The 22088-nt window shown below is 38.1% G+C and overlaps 1 protein-coding gene across 5 annotated transcripts in view; it reads left to right on the top strand.

Annotated features, from left to right (window-relative positions):
* RBBP8 (RB binding protein 8, endonuclease) overlaps positions 1–22088 on the top strand; it is a 118643-nt gene that overhangs the window by 18028 nt on the left and 78527 nt on the right. For 2 of the 5 annotated variants that reach the window (XM_066246872.1, XM_066246874.1), the window contains 3 exons: positions 2953–3036; positions 5378–5585; positions 18992–19034. In XM_066246872.1, the coding sequence (XP_066102969.1) occupies positions 5477–5585; positions 18992–19034 (152 nt within the window). In that variant the 5' untranslated portion in view covers positions 2953–3036; positions 5378–5476. Of the gene's footprint in view, positions 1–2714; positions 3037–3414; positions 3725–3889; positions 3995–5377; positions 5586–18991; positions 19035–22088 lie in introns of those variants that run through there. The other 3 variants (XM_066246875.1, XM_066246873.1, XM_066246876.1) reach the window with 3 other exon arrangements.

The following is a 22088-nucleotide window of genomic DNA, read 5'->3' as shown; positions in this document are numbered from 1 at the left end:
TGGTGCATCTTATGAGGAATCCCATTATGCCTCAGATAAGTGACTTTGTATCAGAGACTTCTTTGTTTGTATATTGGATTAAAGGTTTGATTTCTATACTATAAAATGGGGCAGACCGGAAGCTTGCTCTCTCTGGGTTCCTGAGATTAGCATGAGAAGAGTGATTAAGTTCTAGGACAGTGATGGGCAATCTTTTGAGGTTGATGTGTCAAAATTCGCCAAAAAACCAAGCATAACTCGGGTGGTGTGTCACTTCGAGATAAAAACCATAATTTCATGATATTTATAGTTTAAATAACAAAAATGTATAATTGAAATGTATAACTGTATTCAATAAACCAAAAACTAATCATTTAACTTACCTGCTTAGTGACTTCTTTGTTCATCTGTCAGTCGGTTTCTTTTGTTAGTCTTGATATTATTTAACTTGTGTGGGGTGCCGTGAACTAAGATAAGTGAGGGGGAGGGGGAATTCTTTAACTAACCTGCCTATTAGTGACTTTTTGTTGCTGAATTTCATTGGCTAAATCTTTAATTGAAGGTTGGCATTTTGTACACTTCAAACCCAAGCAAACGCTACTAACTTCATCTGTCAATCTGTTTCTTTTGTTGGTTTTGATATTATTTAACGCTGAGAATAAGGTCTCACAAAAGTACATAGAAGGAAAAATTGTGAGTAAAGCCATTGCTATATTTTTCAGGGTGCTAAAAGTGTCTGGTAATCGGTTCCAGGCACTCCAAATTTCCTGTTGGTAGTGGCACTCCTCTTGATTCTCCAATCAGCACCTTTCCAGATTCTCAAGCTTTGACCTCAAGTTGACAAAACACCTGAGCCCAGATGCTGTCTTGAAATTCTGCAAGTTGCATCTTATGTAAATTAAGATGGCTGCTGCTATTTCTAATGGCGGGAAACAGCACCCATAGCACAGGCCCTCGCCTCTCCCAGCCTCCCCCTCACTTATCTCAGTAATGATGGTCAATTAGAAATCCACACACCCCAGAACAGTAGATTGGATGATGGTTGCTGTGGTTATGTGGTTGCTGGTAATGGCGATCACAAGGCCCCCAGAGATGTGTCTCCCACGGCATTCCACTGCTCCCTGCTTTGTCGGCAGGAAGTGAGGTCAAAGATTCCCTAAACGGCCTAACTGGAAGTCCCAGAACTAGAAGCTCTGTGCCGGAGTTCTGTTGTTTTGGCCTAAGACCTCCAGCACGGAGTGTCTACACTACAGCAAATGTTTTATCCTCGGCTACTGCACCTGGCTGTGCTGGAACCGAGGATGAAATGTCTTTCTCAGCATGTGGCCCCATACTTCTCTGGTATGTGGCCGCATGCAGCCGCGTGTCATCGAAAATGGCTATGTGTGTCAGTGCTGATACGCGTGTCATAGGTTTGCCATCACAGTTCTAGGAGAAGCCCATGCTGTAGGAGAGCAGAAAAAGACAACATGAATAAGGCGAGGAGAAGCAGCCAAGATGGCGGAGTGCTGAAGGAGAAGCCAGTTTGTGTGGAGAAAAGGAGATGGGGAACAGAGGTGAATAAGGCTAGTGAGCTAGAAACCTTTGATTCTAGGAAACTTGGATAAGTCAGTGGCTTTGGAAGCCCTGAATGGAAAGGGAAGTGTTTTCCCACTGTGTGTATTATTGGCCCACGAGTTCATGGCTCTGTTGTTTCATTACTGTCTGTTGGATTCCAATGCAAACCTGCATGGGCCAGGCGGCTATGATAGTGGCCATGGCTACTGGCTTTACAGCCACATATTCTTCTTTTATAGAAATCCAAAAGACTTCAAGAGACAATTCCTTCCTTATGTTCAATCATCAATCCAAAACCCCCACCATACATATCATGTTAACTTTACACCAAAGGACAGAAGAAACTTGCCTCCAGTCTTTCCAGGGAACATGGGGGGGTAGTGTAAACAATCCAACACCACAGCTTAACAGCCTTTTGCAATCTAATCAGGCAAGTGAGGTGGGGGGTTGGGCAGACTGTCAGCTTACAGCCAATTCCCCACACCTCTGTCCCTCAAAAATCTAAACTCCAAAAACCCTGTTGGTTTTTTGGTCCCCAACAGGCACATATTTCTCTGGAATACCATAGGGCACACCTGGAAATCTTCTAGGGCTCACACTTTGAGAACAACTGGGTTAGAGCGTCATCTCAGTAAGCCAAGTTGCAGGTTCCACCCCAGGTCAGGGCACATACAAGAATCAACCAATGAATGCATAAATGAGTACAACAACAAATCGATGTTTTTCTCTTTCTTTCTCCCACTCTCTCTAAAAAAAAAAAAAAAAGCAATCAATAAAAAAATCACCCAATAAAAATTAAAAAGACAAACATTATAGGTTCTTTCCATTTGTAAAAAAAAAAAAAACAACTCTCTATTTCCTTTACAAACATTTATTTATATGAGCAATTATGCCTATGTTGTATTAAAAAATGGCACGGTCAATTTTTCACCCATTTTTCTCTAAAAGTCTATTAATGAAGTCTTATAAAATTTGGAAGTGAATGATGGTTGCTATCACAGACTAATGAAGTTTTAACAGCCCTCTCCTTTAAAGATGCCAATATTCCAATAGCATTGCTAAATTGGTACAGGAAAATCCTGTTATGTCCAATCACAGGAAGCTGTGATATTCACTCTTTAAAATCAACATTAAAGTTTATAAATATTGTCCTGTCTTCCTCCCAAGTGTTAGAAGGATTATAGAAAAGTATTGAGCTGGTTTAACAGATAGTTATTCTAGTCTGTTTTGTTTACTTCCTTCATTTGTGTTATTTCTAATGCTAAAACGCTTCTCTTAGAAGTCAGCATAAATAGAAAAACATTAGCAATCTGAGAGTTGTTACTGTCACAGGAAATGTTGACTTTAAAAGATATATTACCTAATATATTGTTCCAATAAATAATGCTGGTCATTTCTGATTCCTTCTCATTTCAGGTTCTCCTGACTTCCCATTTAACCTCAGCAAAACAGACATCGCTCTACCACCCAGTCCTACCAGGTCACATCACTGAACTGCAGGTAACAGCTAGAAGGCAGCACTGCGTCAGATAAACCGGTGTTCGTTCCCTCACCATTTAGTTTTAACTTTCCATTTAGTACAGGCCACTCTCACGACTTTTCCCTGAAATGTGTTTGTCAGACCCATCTGTAACTTTCGCTTTAACACCAAGGAATCGGAACTTCCCGAACAGAGCGGTCTGAGCTTTCTCCAGGGCGCTGCCAAATCGCCGGGGCCGCGAGCCGCGGGCTCCCGGAGCCGCTGTGCTCCGCTCTCCCGTCACCGCCGGCGGTGGGACAGCCCGCAGACCCCACCCTTCGGGGGAGCCCGAGGGCCGCCGCCCCGCAGGCCGGGAGGGAAGGGCGTGAACTCCCAGGAACACCCGCGTGACGTCACCCAGGCTGCGGGTGGGGCGGCTCGGCCGGGGGCCCTCCGGCTCTCCCCCCGCCCCCGGACCGCGCGGCTGCCCTGAGGGGCTGGCTTTCCGGCTGGGCGTCTGGCAGACTGGTGAGGGAAAAGGAAACAAGCGAGCCGCCTGCTCCTCAGAGCCCGAGTGGGCCGGCATCCTTGCCGGGGCTTTGGAGGCCGTAAGAGGAGTCTTCCCCGACCCGGAGCTCTGGATCGCAGAGGCCGCTTCCGGTCTAGAGCTGCGCGCTCAGACGGCGCTAGGACTCCCGGGCGATAGGCCGAACCGCGCTGGGGTTGAGTGTGAGTAAATCGGATGCAGCTGGGCTGAACTTGGGTGGCAGCGAGGGGAAGACAGGTTCGCGCTCCGTCCGGCGTGTTGGTCTCCCGCGCCGGTTTTGGACGAGCTTCCCTGCGCCGAGCCCGCCCCGCGCATGCGCAGACGATGGTCCTGCGCGGGTGTCGCCCCTCCGCTCTGTGGGCGGGTCGCGCTGTTAGCCTTTGGGCGCGAGTTGAGGCTGAAGTTGCTAAGTTGGCGCCTCGGAAGGGAGCCTTCGGACCTTTTCTTTGCCAGTAAGAGGACAGCTAAAAGTCCGTGTCCAGATTAGGGCTCCTGTGTATCTCGAGGGGCGCTCCTTGTGTGAGAATTCGTGTGAGGGTGACAGGAAAGAAATATTTTATGGAGCATCTTCACTGTGGTTTGCACGGCTAGAGAATGCCCAGAAACGTATTACATTATTACTACAGGCCTTTGAGCTCAGAACGTAGCTTCAGAGGCAAGATGCACATTTCTGAGATCTTAGGGCACCATTGTGCAGTGAATAACGGTTCCATTACCAGAAGAGATGCCAACAAAAAGTGCTGGGCGTGCAGGATAGGTTGGAGATGGTTTTGTGAGCCAGAATTTGCAAGCTCAGTACTGATAAATTGTTTTTGTGTGGGAAAAATAACTTTTTTTTGTTATTACCTCTGAAGTAGATATATTTCTTAAAGGGCACTTTTTTTTTTTACACTACTGGTTTTAAATAATTTACTACCATGCATTTTAAATTAATTATTTACTTATTAGAGAGACCGAGAGGAAGTGGGGGAGGGAAAGAAACATTACTTTGTTGTTTCGTTTATTTATGCATTCATTGGTTGATTCTTGTATGTGCCCTTAACCCCCAACCTTGGTGTATCCAGATCACACTCTTACCTAGCCAGTGCCCATACTGGGCATTTTAAAATAAAGTAACTAAAACCTTGTTTACACTATTTACTCAATATAAATAATTAAGTTACCTACTTTTGGTTGTTGGCAGTATTTTGTAGTTATTGGCATCACAACCGGAGCTCCATCTGTGGGGAATCCTTTTCCTAGCATTGTGTTTCTGTGTTCATAGATCTTTGCTGTGTGTCTTGCTCACTGATTATGTGAGAAACCTATTCAGATACTCAAGTGTTAATATGTCAGTCATCTTTCTTGCTCTTTTTAATGTCTGTCTCTGTACTTATACAGATGTGTTATATGTGAATATTTGTTAAATCAAGAAAATTTTAGAATGTTTTTTCAGTTTTTGGTTCAATATTGTTGCACTCTGTATTGACTTAAAAGTGTAAAGAACAGTAAATGCTTATAGAAGAGTGTATCAATACTGACCGTGAATAATTACAAACCTGTCTTATCAGAATCCTTTCAATTTAACATAATTTAGGTAGTTACTTCCTTCTAGTAGGCGCAAGAGAAAGTTTGCCGGAAAACTTATCTTAACTGAAGTCCAGATTGCTGAAATCAGGGCTTTTCTCACCATAATTATCTTCTTTCATCACCCCCCCACACACACACACACACATACACACATTCTCAAAGTTATTGATTGTAGGTAAATAAGGAAAACTTGTGAAGAGCTGGCTGGGCTCAAATTACATAAAGGTAAATGAAGGGTTTATTTATGTTGCAATCTGTCGTTTCAGGTGTTTCAGCTGTCCAAAGGCAATTTCATACCTATATAATGTAACAGAAAAGGTCAGAAAACATTAAACAAATAGAAGTGTGGAGCGTATTAAAGCAAGATGAACATCTCTGGAAGCAGTTGTGGAAGCCCTAGTTCTGCAGATATATCTAATGACTTTAAGGATCTTTGGACAAAACTAAAGGAGTTTCATGATAAAGAAGTCCAAGGTAAAATCTTTTCTTCAATACTTACAGCAGTACTGTGCTGACACTGTGATGATAATAATAACTAATTTTGTCTAACAGCTCAAAGATCTCATTGGTTTGATACTAAGGTTTAATATACCTATCTAATTCTGTGACTTTAATGTAATAAACTTTTCCCATGTGTGGGAAATACTTCATATTTTATTTCTTTCTTAAAGCCATAGATACTTTATAGTACTTTATAGTTTTAACATTATAGTAAAGTACCATTAAAACATGATTCACCTGAATCTAAAGTATAATATGTGGGTCTGTGCTGGAACATTTTCATGGTACATTTAGGTTTTGGCAAAACCTCATGATAATGGACTCATTAATTAATAGGTTCTGAAATATAAACCCAGAAGTATTCTTGCAAGCCCCAGTATATTTGGAAATACTTGTTCAAGAAATATTTTGGGGGGCAATTACTATGTGCCAGACCTTGTGAATAAAAACAAATCTTGTACAGTCTTAGTTTTAAGGGATTTTGAAGTATACCATTTTATTTGGGAATATCTAGAACCAGGTGTGTGTGATGGGGGCAGGGAGGGATTATGCTTTACTGATCGACCAGGCTTTATAATTGAATTAAGTCTAACCAGTATGTACCGTGCTGAAGGCAGTATTGTCATCGTGCCTTGTCTTTAGGATTAAGTCTGAAACTTTCATCTTGAGTGACTACTCGTTGAATGCAAGTGGATGGGAATAGTGCTGTGCTGAGAAAGAGGCCATGTGATGCGGTGGTTAAATCCATGAATTCTCTATCTAGACCAGGGATCCCCAAACTTTTTACACAGGGGGCCAGTTCACTGTCCCTCAGACCGTTGGAGGGTCGGACTATAAAAAAAAACTATGAACAAATCCCTATGCACACTGCACATATCTTATTTTAAAGTAAAAAAACAAAACGGGAACAAATACAATATTTAAAATAAAGAACAAGTAAATTTAAATCAACAAACTGACCAGTATTTCAGTGGGAACTATGCTCCTCTCACTGACAACTAATGAAAGAGGTGCCCCTTCCGAAGTGCAGTGGGGGCTGGATAAATGGCCTCAGGGGGCCGCATGCGGCCCGGCCCGTGGGGCCGTAGTTTGGGGACCCCTGGTCTAGACTATCTATATCCGAAAGCCATATCCACCACTTGAACAGAGGTGGTAACCTTGTGCAAGTTATTTAACTTTATAGTGCCTTAGACTCCTTACTCAAAATAAATATACTAATTATAGCTACCTCATGCAAAATAGCTTAATACCTGTAAAGCATTTGGAAGAGCATCTAGCACATTGTCAGCAATATATGTGTTAGCTGTTGCTATCATTCTGAAGCAGCAGACATTGCATACTATCAACTCCTGCTGTGGACCATACCAATTAGAGACAATGGGTTACTACAAAAAAGTTGTAGATGTTTCACATACTGAGTACTTATTATCCCCTTTGTGGTATCTTTAAACTGCTGATTTCTTGGAGGAAACAGCAAAAGAATGACCAAAATAATAACACGAAAAAATTTAAATGATTGGGAAATCTTAGAAAATTCTTACTTTCCACCTTTTTGTTGAGGGGGAGGAGTGTGGATACTTACTTTAAAAAAGAATTGTCATAAGTCTGACCAGGTGGTGGCACAGTGAATAGAGCATTGACCTGGGATGCTGAGGACCCAAGTTCGAGACCCCGGGGCCGCCAGCTTGAGTGCAGGCTCATAGCCATGACCCTTTCTCCTTCCCCGTCCTTTTGATCGGCATAGCCTTCCTACTGGATGTGAGGTGGTATCTCTTAGTGGTTTTATTTGCATTTCCTCAAATGATTAGTGATGTTGAGCATCTTAGTCTGTATTTATTGGCCATTTGTGTATCTTTGGATAAATGTTTATTCAAAACCTTTGCCTATATTTTAATCAGGTTGGGTTTTTTTGTTGTTGAGTTATGGGAGTTTTTTTTAAATGTTCTGGGTATTCTCTTATTAGATAAGTGGTTTGGACATATTTTCTCCCATTCTCTGGATTGCTTTTTCACTCTATTGCAGGAGTAGTCAACCTTTTTATACCTACCGCCCACTTTTGTATCTCTGTTAGTAGTAGAATTTTCTAACCGCCCACCGGTTCCACAGTAATGCTGATTTATAAAGTAGGGAAGTAACTTTACTTTATAAAATTTATAAAGCAGAGTTACAGCAAGTTAAGCATATAATAATAGTTACTTACCAAGTACTTTATGTCGGATTTTCGCTAAGTTTGGGAGAATAAATCTTTATAAAAAAACTTACTATAAGCCCTGGCCGGTTGGCTCAGTGGTAGTGTGTCGGCCTGGCGTGCAGAAGTCCCGGGTTCGATTCCCGGCCAGGGCACACAGGAGAGGCGCCCATCTGCTTCTCCACCCCTCCCCCTCTCCTTCCTTTCTGTCTCTCTCTTCCCCTCCCGCAGTGAGGCTCCATTGGAGCAAAGATGGCCCGGGCACTGGGGATGGCTCCTTGGCCTCTGCCCCAGGTGCTAGAGTGGCTCTGGTCGCAGCAGAGCGACGCCCCAGAGGGGCAGAGCATCGCCCCCTGGTGGGCGTGCCAGGTGGATCCTGGTCGGGCGCATGCGGGAGTCTGTCTGACTATCTCTCCCCGTTTCCAGCTTTGGAAAAATACAAAAAACAACAACAACAAAAAAAACTTAGTATAGTTAAATATATCTTTTTATTTACACTTTGGTTGCTCCACTACCGCCCACCATGAAAGCTGGAATGCCTACTAGTGGGCGGTAGTGGACCAGGTTGACTACCACTGCTCTGTTGTGTCCTTTGTTGCACAGGAGATTTAAATTTTGGTATAGTTTAATTCATCTCTTGTTGTTGCCTGTACTTTTGATATTATATCCAAGAAATTGTTGCCAAATTCAATGTCATTAAGCTATTGCCTTATGTTTTCTTTAAAAGTATTATTATAGTTTTAGCTGTTATGTTTAGGTCTTTGGTCCATTCTGAGTTAAATTTTGTGTGTGGTGTAAGATCAGGGTTCAACTTCATTTTTTTTGCATGTGGATTTTCAATATTCCCAGCATCATTTGTTAAAGAGACTGTCCTTTCCCCATTAATGGTTTTGGCACCCTTGTCTAAAATGGATTGATCATGTATGCAAGAGTTTATTTCTGGCCTCTATTCTGTTCCATTGATCTGTATGTCTGTCTTTATGCCAGTATTACAGTTTTGCTTACTGTAGCTCTATATTAAGTTTTGAAATCAGAAAGTACGTGACCTTCAACTTTGTTCTTTTTCAAGTTTTTTTTGGCTATTCAGAATCCCTTGAGATTTCATATGATTTTTAGTACAGATTTTTCTGCTTATGCAAAAAACATCATTGGGATTTTGATGGAGCTGGCATAGACTCTAGATCACTTTCAGTAGTATTAACATCTTAGTAAGTTTTCAGGAGATGTCTTTCCATTTATTTATGTTTTTAATTTGTTTTAGCAACACTTTGTAGTTTTTATTGTATACATCTTTCATCTCCCTGATTAAGCTTATTTCTAAGTATTTTATTCTTTTGGATACTATTGTAAATGGAATTGTTTTCTTAATTTCCTTTCATATTGTTCATTGGGAGTCTATAGAAACACCTCTGATTTTTATATGTTGAATTTGTATCCTGCAACTTTTCTGAATGTCTTCATTTCTTAATTGTAGTTTTTGAAATTCTTGCTGAGATAAACTTTAAAAACTCTTAAATTTTTTAATGAAAAGTTGGAGTTTAACTGCCTTTACTACTTCATCGCATTCTTTACTGCTCTGTTATGTTCATGTATTTTTTATTATGCTCATTTTTTGATAGGTTATTCTGATCCATGTTTTCATTGAAAACCTCTTTCAATATACAGAATTGCTGATACAGTCAGGGCACAGTAGTGTTCATTTTGAAATCCAGATATCATGGAATTAGTATTGTTTTATCTATTTTTTTTAAACTTTAAGCTTTCTTTCTAAAAATGTCAAAACACAAGCAAGTAGAGAAAAATTATCCCTTTCCCCCACCCGCACATACACATATTTTTGTGTGTGTGTTCATCCATGTTTTTTTCTCATTTAAGGTTTACAAATTTTTTTTATTTTAGGAACTATTATACATAAATAAATCTAAAGGAAATAGCATAATGATACCCTCACTCGACTTTAGCCATTGTCAGTGCACAGCCAGTCTTATTTTCCCTGTATTCCATGTACTTCTTCAACCCTCTCCCACTCAGTTATTTTGAACTCTTTAACACAATTTCATCTCTAAATACTTATGTATAGTCCAATAATCTTTCTTTAGCAAAAAAAAAAAAAAAAAAAAAGGGCATCACACTAACAAAACAAATTCTCTGGTATCATGTAGATAGATAGGGTTCAATGTTCCCACTTATCTAACATGTCTTTCTTAGTTGGTTTCTTCAACTTAAAAGACATCTCCATGCTGTATTTGATTAATAATTTTTTTTTTTGTATTTTTCTGAAGTTGGAAACAGAGAGGCAGTCAGACAGACTCCCGCATGCGCCCGACCAGGATCCACCCGGCATGCCCACCAGGGGACGATGCTCTGCCCATCTGGGGTGTTGCTCTGTTGGAATCAAAGCCATTCTAGCACCTGAGGCAGAGGCCGTGGAGCCATCCTCAGCACCCATGCCAACCTCGCTCCAGTGGAGCCTTAGCTGCGGGAGGGGAAGAGAGAGAGAGGAAGGAGAGGGGGAAGGGGTGAAGAAGCAGATGGGCGCTTCTCCTGTGTGCCTTGGCCGGGAATCGAACCTGGGACTCCTGCATGCCTGGCCGATGCTCTACCACTGAGCCAGCGGGCCAGGGCTTGATTAATAAATCTTGATTTTTTTCCAGTGTAGTTCCAAATTTGTTGTTAGTGATAAAGGTCTGATTTTAAAGTGATGTTCTTTTGGTCATATGTCCAGGGGCAAATATAAATATTTTACATTAATTCTGCTCTTCACTTAACTAAACTATTTTCTCATAGAAAATCTAGTGTGAAATATTGAAGAAAGATTCTAAGTTTTAGTATTAATTATTCATTCAATGAGTAGTTATCAAATTATATACTAGGAATAGTAGCAGTTGCTGAAGATATAACAGTGAAGAAGGCACAGGAGATTTTTGTGGGCATTGTATTTCTTTTCTTCAGGAAAAATATTTATACAATGTAATTATATAATGAAATAATAGTAAAAATAAGCCAGTTACCGGACATCTGTCTTGATAACTCTGATTACAACAATGTAACTAGCTACTTGTACTTTTTTTCCTTAACTGGGAAGGTATAAATAATGTATCCCAACTTTTGTCTAAGAACAGCACTCTCTTCCTTTTGGTTTATAATACTGTAACCCCAACATGTAGACTTACTAATAAGAATAGCTTCAAGCAGCTATTACCGGAATTGCGTATTATATGTAAAGCTTATTCTTTGTGACCTGGAAGTGAAGCAAATGCAATATTTTGAATTAATTTAAATAGAACCAGATGTACTTGAGTTTTTATTAAACATTTGATACTGAAGAATTAGTATTCTGCCATCTTCAAGCGTAAGGTTAAATACTTTATTCTTCATATAATTACTTTCTGTTTTATAACTGGTTATAAGGCAACCATTAAATATTTATTATTCAGAGTCTGTATCTTATTCACCTCCACATCCCCCGTAGGTAAAAGTGCTTGGCACATAGTAAAAAAATTAGTAAATAGTATCTGAATGAATTGTATAGCTTATAGCTGGGTTAATAGATAATTTTCATAACGTCAGTTTTTAAAGTCTCATAATATATGAAAATATCAAAATTATATATCTAAAACTGAAGTACTACACTACTATTTACTTCAAATATTCTGTTTTTAGAAAATACTATATAGTATAGAAAGTTGGGAAAGAAAAAATAAGCCACCATTCAACAGAATGACATTTGTTAATTCTTTTCTAGTTTTAAAAGATATGCACGTAGCTTACTGTATTGTTGTGATCATTGTACATAATGTTTGATACTTGGCTTATTTTTGCTATTATTGATATTTTACTTTATTAAACCATGCTTGTTTTTCATGTTGCACATCATTGTCATTGTAGAATTTTTACACATACCCACTTAAAACTCAGCCAGTTTTACTCTTAAGCCTTTAACAGGGATAATATATATGGCAGATTTCTTCATGTTTCTTGGTATTACAGGATCTTTAGGAGACCTATTTTATGATGAGAAAGCATTCAGGAAAATAAATATTTTTTATTTTTATTTTTTTGATATTGTTTGAAAGGAGCAATATGCCATATTCATCAGATTATAGAAAATGTAAATCTCACAAATGTTACATAGTACATAACTTTTTAAAATTGTTCTTTTTGTAGCTACACTTAGTCCTCACACTCCTGGGTGTCTTTATATTCCCTGAAAAACTTTAAGAGAGGAATACAGCAGTTGTTAATATATTTGGTTAATATCCATGTGCTTTATGAATGATAGGTGTTGGGTATATGTTTGAGCTGGTGAGAGAAGATAATCTCTGGTATGTTATAATATATTGATCAGGATACTGTTTCAATTTTAAATCATTTTACAGGTATTGAATGAGTACTATTTTTTAAAATTTTAGTTGGAGCTAGGCAAGTTCGCTGAGAGCAGGATATTTTATTTTTTATTTTATTTTTCCTTATTACTTTTTATTCCTCCTATACCCTCCTCCATCATTTCCCACCTTTCCCTCCCCTTGCAGTCACCACACTATTGTCCGTGCCCGTTGAGTTTTGTTTCTTTTTGCTCAGTCCCCCCAACCAGCCCCTGACTCCCCCACCCCGCAGCTGTCAGCCTGAGAGCAGGATGTTCTAGGAGTCCTCTGTCAGTGTGTTTCACATAGTTCCATTGAAAATTAGATCCTCTGTGGGATGACATCAAAGACATGCCTAAAGGGTGCTTAATTTTATTTTAAGGTAGGGGATTCACTTGGAGAAACCAGTATTTGAGGCTATTTGAAAGACATCAAACATGGACTTGTCCAGACTTTACAGGTTTTGAAGTATACAGTATATAGAAATCAGAATTGACTCATTAATTTTAAACCTTAACATCAGTTTAAAAAAAAAGAAAAGTAATATTATGAATGGTAGTACTTGATATATATATAATTTTTACTTAGATATCCAAGAAAGTCTACCCATAGAAACTTAGATCCATCTGAATACCCTGCTGTATATATCTCAAGCTTTTTTTTTACTTGACCAAAAACATAATAAACCGATAGCAAAAGCATATCATATACAAGGTAATATGTATACTGATCACAAGAATATAATAAGCTACATGCATTTATTTTAAAACTAGGAAATAAAGTCTTTGAACTTTTGTTGAAGAAGAATAATATGCTAACCAGACCATTTTGTTGTTGATAATATATAGATAGTCTTTACACTTTGAATTCAGAATTAACAAGTTTTAATAGAATTTAATAGAAACTTCAGAATTCTTTAAATTTTAAAAGTTTTAATAAAGTATTCATTTGAGTACAGTTTTCTTTTGACTTTTTAAGGCTTTTTGAGTATCAGGTTTATATTTTAAAAATCCTCACAAAATGGAATTTAGAATATTTTTCAGGATGCCACCATTTTTTTTTATAACTGATTTAAGAGAGAGAAGAGAGGGAGAGAGAAACATTGATTTGTTGTTCCACTTATTTATGTATTCATTGGTTGATTCTTGTATGTGCCCTGACTGGGGATCAAACCGGTAACCTTGGCACATGGGGACAACACTCTAACCAACTGAGTTACCTAGCCAGGGCTACAGAATGCCACGTTATAATAAATGGTCTCTTGCCCATTACAAGTTCTGCCATCAACAACTAATGATATTTTTTATATTGGTAAATATTGTTATCCATTTCATAGAATATCAGGCAGATTTTGGGGGATAATTGGAACCCCTTTGAAGAAATGGGAATATATGCAGGTTCTAATATGACAGGATAAATATTTCTTGACTCAGTTTTGGATTATTCTTTTTATTATTTTCAGATGTTTCCTCAAAAATTCCCAAAAGATTTTTGGATACCATTCATATTAATACTGCACAAATTAACAGTGAAAGAAATTGCATGTAATTTTGGTCCATAACATCATTGTCCTTCTTGTTATTAAGAATACTATCAGTAACTCTCACATGTTATTTTTCCATTTGGATCAACATTCATAAATTCAATAAAATCTACAAAAACTAATTTACCCATTTTGGGATAATTAAATCTTAAGAGCGAACTAAGCACACCCTACATATTGCTGTATCTCATAAAGACAAAGAGTTTTCTCTTTGGAATTGAACTAATTTCTTAGGCAATTACAGAAATACCAGTAGTGGTATTTTTGGTAGAAGTTAAATTATTTGGGCTTTATATAAAGCCACTGTTTGTCAAGAAGTATGTTACTAGGCTTATAATTTATCATTCAAAACCAAAATAACTTGTTTCAAATGACAGTAGGTATGTTACACATGGTCTGTTCTGGATAGACAACTAAAACAAGTAAAAATTAACAGCAGTGATTTTTATTTGGAATGATTTTCTTATATTTGAATTCCTAAATTTGTTTCATATTTTATAACTATATAGATGGGCCCCTTAATTTTCATTTTCTCCAAAATTCACATACGAGTGGGTGTAGGGTTAATTGTAGTACAGTGCTTGGTCTTTTGAGCACTCTTTCCTCAATAGGCATCTCAGGTTGCCAGTGTTACAATCCCAAATACTTTGCTGAACAGACTACCTGTTCATACAGGAGCTGCATTGTTGTATAGCCTCATTCCTTCCGATGGGTGTGGAGCAGGATTAAAGCACTTTATAGGGGTTCTAATTGTTGGTGCCTAATTGACTTGATGAATAGCAAATGCTAAAATTTAAACACACACACACACACACACACCTCTGTTTCAGGGCTGATCTGCGTGACAGAACAAATGCCTCACAGGTGTTGAATGCTTACAAGATAAAATAGTCTTTCCATATTTCCTAAGAATTTTCTTTTTAAGTTTATTTGTATTTTCTATTGTTTCTTTTCTTTTTTTTTAGTGGTTCATGGCAAGAATCCATTTTATCTTCGGGTGCACTTTTCACTTCTAAAGGCAGACCTGTTTTATTAGTCAACCAAAATCAGAAAACAAGATAATCTGCCAAAAAGTAAATTTTCACATACTTTGGGAAGGGTAGAAGAGAGTGAAAAACTGCAGACTGTAGTTTAAAAAAAATCAAAAGGTCACACCAGTTTTTATTTTTAACATTCTTAGAGAATATTTTCCCTTTATTTTATTTTTTATATTTTGTTTTCCAACTCTCCTAGGGCAATTATATTTTTATAATTTCTTTTAGCTTTTTATAGATTTACATTAACTGTAAGAAACAGTACAGACAGATACCTTATACCCTTTACCTAGTTTTCCCCAATGTTAGTGTCTTGAATAACTATAGTGCAATATCACAACCAAGAAATTGACATTGGTGACATTGGTACAATCTACTAACCTGATTCAAATTCCTTCAGTTTTACATGCACTTAAGTGTGTGTGTATATAGTTCTTTGCAATTTATTTATTTATTTAAAGTTTTGTTTATTCATTTTAGCAAGAGAGAAAAAGAGAGAGACAGGAACAAAGATCTGTTCCTGTATGTGCCCTGACTGGGATTGAATAGGCAACCTCCATGCTTCAGGATGATGCTCTAACCAACTAAGCTGTCTGGCCAGGGCAGTTCTTTGCAGTTTAATCAAAGACATGCCACCCTTTTAAGTGCCCAGCCACCTTCCTACCACACCTCCAACTTCTGGCCACCCATAATCTGTTCTCCACCCCTATCATTTTGTCATTTAAAAAATGTTATTTAAGTGAAATAATACAGGCTATACCCTTTAATATGGGTTTATTTACTTAGTGTAATTCCCTTGTGATCCACCTAAGTCCCTGAGTATAGAAAGACTTCATTCCATTTTATTGCTGAGTAGTACAAAGATGTCCCACAGTTTGGTTTTTCAACAATTAACATTTAAGGACATTTGGGGTGTTTCTGGTGTTTGGCTATTAGAAATCAAGTTGTTGTGAACATTTGGTTTTAGATTTATTTATAAAATTTTTTCACTATTTTATTCATAATATTTTATTTATTCATATTATAGGTCATAGAAATGAGGATAAAATGTATCACAGCAGTTAGATATTTCCTAGAAGCGGAATTTGAGGCTCACTCTTCCTACCAGGAGAACACCTTGTGCCTTTTCCTCTGCCTCTCTTCTTCTCCCGCAGGCGTGCATTCCTAAACATTAATGGTCCCCAGGAAGACCTGCAACTGGGGAGGCAACGGACGGCAGCATCCCATCAGGGCTAACCCCCTGAACCTGTCTCCATGGCCCCTTTGCTCTGACTTCCCAGGGAGCCAGAGCAGCCCCGGCTGGGCTCTCCTGTTGCCACTTACATCCTAAACCTTTCCTTGTTTCACTGTCCCCATCTTTAATAAACGTACTCTCAAAAATTTTTTAAAAAAAGAAATTTGAGATATAGGGCAAAAGTGTAATGCTAAAAAATTTTCTAGGGCCTTTATTATTTCATAATATCTGTATTTCCTGACATTAAGTTATTTTCACTTGGTGTAATACGAAGATGTGGCTTTCGAATCAGTATCTATGTGACTTAACTTCATCACTAGTTAGCACCATGGAAGAGGAGATGATGGGGAAATATATAGGTTTGTTTTTAAAACTCTTTATTTGTATTATATTGTTCAAAATATTGTTCTAAATTAAACATAATTAAAATCTTGTTCTTAGACATGACAGATTTATTAATGTTTCTCTTTACAGTATATGGAAAACTTTTCTAAATGTATAACTTATTCTAATCTATAAACTACCAAAGGCAAATAATACTTAAAAAATTTTTTTTAGAAATCAGTAAACTAATAACTATTTATTGGGGACTAACTCTGCCCCAAATAAAATAAATTCTTGAATAGATACAGAGATTTAAAACTTCCTAAGAATTTTTTTTTACTATGTAACATCAAAGTTTCCCAAGTTTATTTTTTGTACAATGTGTAGACACTTTTGGGACAATGTATTACAATTTTTTAATTGAATTTCTTGGGGTAGCAGTGGTAATTGTACAGGTTTCAGGTGCCCAGTTCTACAGCACGTCTCTGTGCATCATATTGTGGGTTCAGTCCCCCAGTCTAGGCATTATTTCTAAAAAGTAAGTAAATATTCACAACTGGGAAAATTATAGAATAGTAAAAAAAAGTTGATTTAGGTACCAAAGAAAGTACACACAGAAGCCTTCCCCCCCCCTTTTCTTTTTTTTTTTCCTCATTTTTCTGAAGCTGGAAACAGGGAGAGACAGTCAGACAGACTCCCGCATGCGCCCGACCGGGATCCACCCGGCACGCCCACCAGGGGGCGATGCTCTGCCCACCAGGGGGCGATGCTCTGCCCATCCTGGGCGTCGCCATGTTGCGACCAGAGCCACTCTAGTGCCTGAGGCAGAGGCCACAGAGCCATCCCCAGCGCCCGGGCCATCTTTGCTCCAATGGAGCCTTGGCTGCGGGAGGGGAAGAGAGAGACAGAGAGGAAAGCGCGGCGGAGGGGTGGAGAAGCAAATGGGCACTTCTCCTGTGTGCCCTGGCCGGGAATCGAACCCAGGTCCTCCGCACGCTAGGCCAATGCTCTACCGCTGAGCCAACTGGCCAGGGCCTCTCCCCTTTTTGATAATCACATTGCAGACAATAGCATAGACAAAACCAAATAGTTTAGTATTGTTTTGGGTTTTTTTATTTTTTTTATTCATTTTTAGAGAGGAGAGAGAGACAGAGGGAGAGAGAGAGAGGAGAGACAGAGAGAGAGAAGGGGGGAGGAGCTGGAAGCATCAACTCCCATATGTGCCTTGACCAGGCAAGCCCAGGGTTTCGAACCGGCGACCTCAGCATTTCCAGGTCAACGCTTTATCCACTGCGCCACCACAGGTCAGTAGTTTAGTATTGTTAAATAGACTTAATTACTTTATTTAATGATGTTAATAGCCATATATTAATCAAATTTTACTTAAACATCTGATTTTAAGCATATTATATTGCTATATTGTTTACTAGTCTTTATGAGTTTCTTTATATTATAATTTGGATTATATTCTTAAGTTAGAATCCAAGATGTAATATAATTCTTAAAAAAAAAAAAAGTCCTGCCTAACCAGGTGGCGGTGCAGTGGATAGAGCATCAGGCTGGAACACAGAAGACAGAGGTTCAAAATCCCAAGGTTGCTGCGCCAGCTCGCCAACTTGAACACGGGGTCACTGGCTTGAGCTTGGGATCATAGACATGACCCCATGGTTGCTGGCTTGAGCAAGGGGTCACTCACTGTGCCTCCCAGGTCAAGGCACTAATGAGAAGGCAATCAATGAACAATGAAGGTGCCACAACAAAGAATTGTTGCTTCTCATCTCTTCCTATTAATCTGTCTGTATGTCCCTGTCTCTGTCTCTGTCACACACACACAAAGAAAAGTCCTAAATTGCTTTCTAAAAGAATTGTGTCAATTTATAATATATCCAGCCACGTATGAGAATATAGATTTATAACACTTTTGTCAACATTGTGTATTATAATTTTGCTAAGTAGTTTCTTTTTGTTTGGATTTATTTTTAGTTGTCAGTGATGTTGGATATATTTTCATGTTTGTTTAATGGCTGTATTTTCTCCTTTTAATTATTGTTTCTGAAAATGTAAGATGCCACTCTATTTTGTCTATTTCTTCCTAGCAGTTTCAATGTCCATCAGCCTGCATCTGTCACAAACTACCCGAATTCCATTGGCCGTGGTCTTCTCTTATATTTTGTGTCACACTCAAGATTAAAAATACGTAGAACGTATCTTGAGATAAAAACACAAGTGCCCTTTGTTAAGTACATACTTTTTGTAAGCAGTTTTGCTTCTAGTCCAGGCCTTCCTGCCACAATCTATTTTAATCCCAGAAGACTTGAGCCTACATAAGCACTTGTTAGCAAATGCATGGGCCATGTTAGAACATAGGCCTTCATTTATACTGAACTTCTAATTACACGCTTGCCCCTGCTATTAGAAAGGAAGTAACTCACTTTAGGGGGAATAGAATTTCATTCTAGTTGGCTGTCATATAGTAGACTAAAAGCAATAATGTTACAGAGAAAGTTTTGCAGCTTCAGAGTATAAGTAAGAGAAAGAACTTTCGGAAACTAATGGGACCTGGCTCATTATTCAGAGGGCAGTCTGAAGTGACTTAATAGTGGAGCATTAGACTCATAAAGGAATTTAGATTAACTGCTTTAAAAATGGTAAAATGTATAAATAAAATAGTTTTTTCCTTTATATTTTTCAGGTTTACAAGTAAAAGTAGCCAAACTGAAGAAGGAACGGATTTTGTAAGTATCAATACATAACACTAATGTCTTATTTGTAAAGTAATTGATACTGATGTCCTATTTGGTCTCAGTGTCTTATTGATAAATTAGCTTTGCTTATTGTGGCTAGTTGACAGTAAGTTTTTCAAAATTCTGAAGCAAAAAGAATAACTTAGTTTGAGTATAGTCTTAGTTAATATTTTCATATAATTTTTTTCCAAGAAGTATTTACTAAGATGGGAACTGATCTGTAAACTCATTTTGATCTGTCAAGACCATTCTTTTCTCAACTATGATCAACACCTGGAAGAGTTTAAGATACTGTAAGAAGGGAGACAGAATAATTTTTGGATTTCTAAAGTCATGTAGGAAATGGGAACTAAATACTCTAGACCCCTTTTAATTTGTTTGAAATTACCAGTGGTTCCAAATTGTTTTGGTTGTTAAGCCCAGAATCAGTTGATTTTCTAAGTCAGGAGTAGATTTTTACTCATGGTTCTTTAGAGCTCCCACATCCAGGAATCTGAAACAGCGCTGAGTAGAATATTATTACCTATAACAAGAATTAATGTCATTTTGACTAATATTGCATTTGTTTTATGGCATATATCAGTGGATCTCAGTCATTTCCTATTCATAAAGCTTCCAAAGCTGCAGCCAAAAGCTAGAGTTTACCGAGCACCCATCAAACAAAACTAGCTGTTTTCCCCATTATAATCTGAAAATGAAAACTGTAAGTTTTTCTTTACACCTAGAAAGTAATGTTAGAAGATGACTTAGATTCAGAAATATAAATAATAAATTTTTAAAACAATTTTTAGGAATAATTTTTTGATTATTTTTAATTAGTGACACTTTTAAATGTTTTTGCATTGTTGAAAGTATATATGTGTTCTAACCTTAAAGATGGTATTTTAAACATCCTTACCTATAAATAATCCATTTCTCTGTTTCTGTGGTAGACCTGTGTTTAGTTTCCACATGGGGATGTTTCTTTACTTGAGAGGAAATTATTTCTGAATAGTGAGTTTAGGATGTGTATCTTTTAGGATTATTTTGTACTGTGAGGGGGAAAACACCACCAGAAGTGGCTTATTCTTCCTTAGGGAGATTCTAGGCCTCGTTATTCAGTGACTTAGAAATCGTTGAAGACTTAAGCTATTTCTGTCTTTTTTGTTTCCTGCCCTCTTTGGTGTTGTGGCTTGTCCTGTTAACCTTCAGTCACAGCAAAACATGGAGGGTAGCCGTCATCATTCTAGTTACCACTTGCAGAACTTCCTGTGTCCCTTTTTACTAAGTATAAAAGTTTGCCAGAAGCAACCCCCAGCAGACTTACTCTCACTGATGATTATTGTGTGCTCATTCCTGAACAATACCTGGCAAAGGAAATGAAATAAACATGGTTCCCTTAGACTAATAACTGTACTTCATATGTATTCTAGGATTGAGCAAATAAGTAAATGCGTTATTGATAATGAGGGACAAGTTTCTGACTGTCAGGGGAAAGGAGTTACAAATAAGAAGAAGGAGAATGCTAAAATGAACCCTGTGCTGCTGGATAGGAATTAAAGTTATTAGTATGAATTCATGGTTTTTAATACATATAAAAATAGATATAGGCCCTGCCGGTTGGCTCAGCGGTAGAGCGTCGGCCTGGCGTGCGGGGGACCCGGGTTCGATTCCCGGCCAGGGCACACAGGAGAAGCGCCATTTGCTTCCCCCCCCCCCTTCCTCTCTGTCTCTCTCTTCCCCTCCCGCAGCCGGGGCTCCATTGGAGCAAGGATGGCCCGGGCGCTGGGAATGGCTCCTTGGCCTCTACCCCAGGTGCTAGAGTGGCTCTGGTCGTGGCAGACCGACGCCCGGAGGGGCAGAGCATCGCCCCCTGGTGGGCATGCCGGGTGGATCCCGGTCGGTCGCATGCAGGAGTCTGTCTCTCCCCTTTTCCAGCTTCAGAAAAATACAGAAAAAAGGAAAAAAAAATAGATATAGATATGTATTCATGTGTGTGAGGACACATGTATTTTCTAGGCTTGACCCCTTGAGAGGACCTAGAAACAGTGATTCTCTAAGAAGATTCTCTAGTAAAAGGAATCAAGGTTATTTGCAAAGTACAATATGAGCTGGGACCATCTTGTAGTGTCAGAAAATAAGGAAATGTTCAAAAGGTATTGGGGGCATATTGAAAAAATGTGTAAGAGAACTTAAAAAACCTCCTAATGGCAAAATCTAGGACAACTTGAACAATGAAATAATAATGAATTATTCTACCCATGGAATAAATGGATAGTTCTTTTTTTAAGTCCAATTACTAAATGTAGAAAGAATGTTAGAAATAGAAAATCATTTGACAAAAGTGACAGCTGTATAATTGTTGAAGGCACAAATCATCATTGAAGTTAAAACTAGTGAAAGTATGATGAAAAACAATAATTGTATATTTTGCAAATTACTCAAAAGTTTATCTCCCATAAGATACTTAAAAATTGCCAACAGAAAATTAGTATTACATTGGAGGAACCAGGCAGACTTCATCTCAATCAAATGATCAAAGTTAACATCACTAGTAATCAGATATGTCAATCTCATGTATCTCCTGATATAATGCACCAAGAAGAGCACATTACTTCTGTTGTATTTTTACCAAAATACACAGCCCAGATTTTATCGTGGGAATCATGAGACGACCACAAGTTGAAGGACAGGCAACAAAATAACTGGCCAGTATTTTCCATACGTGTCAAGACAGTGAAAGACAAAGAAAGATGGAGAGACTGTCCCAGATTGGAGGAGACATGACATTAAATACAGTGTAGGATCCTGAATTGGATCCTGGACCAGATATATTTATTAGAGGGACATTTGGCAAATTCGAGTAAGGCCTACGATTAGTTAATAGTATTGCATCAAGTTAATTTCTTGATAATTATAATCATGCAAGATATTAACATTTTGAGAAGTTGGATAATAGATACAGAGGCACTCTTTGTTCTGTGTTTATAACTTATTTGTAAATAAAACTGAAATTATTTTAAGATGAAACATTTACAAAAAAATTTTTTTAAGATCTGTACCTTG

This window comes from Saccopteryx bilineata, chromosome 11 (genome assembly GCF_036850765.1).
Source record: "Saccopteryx bilineata isolate mSacBil1 chromosome 11, mSacBil1_pri_phased_curated, whole genome shotgun sequence".
Taxonomy (NCBI): domain Eukaryota; kingdom Metazoa; phylum Chordata; class Mammalia; order Chiroptera; family Emballonuridae; genus Saccopteryx; species Saccopteryx bilineata.
Note: the sequence above shows the minus strand (reverse complement) of the source record. Positions and strands in the feature narration are given on the sequence as shown.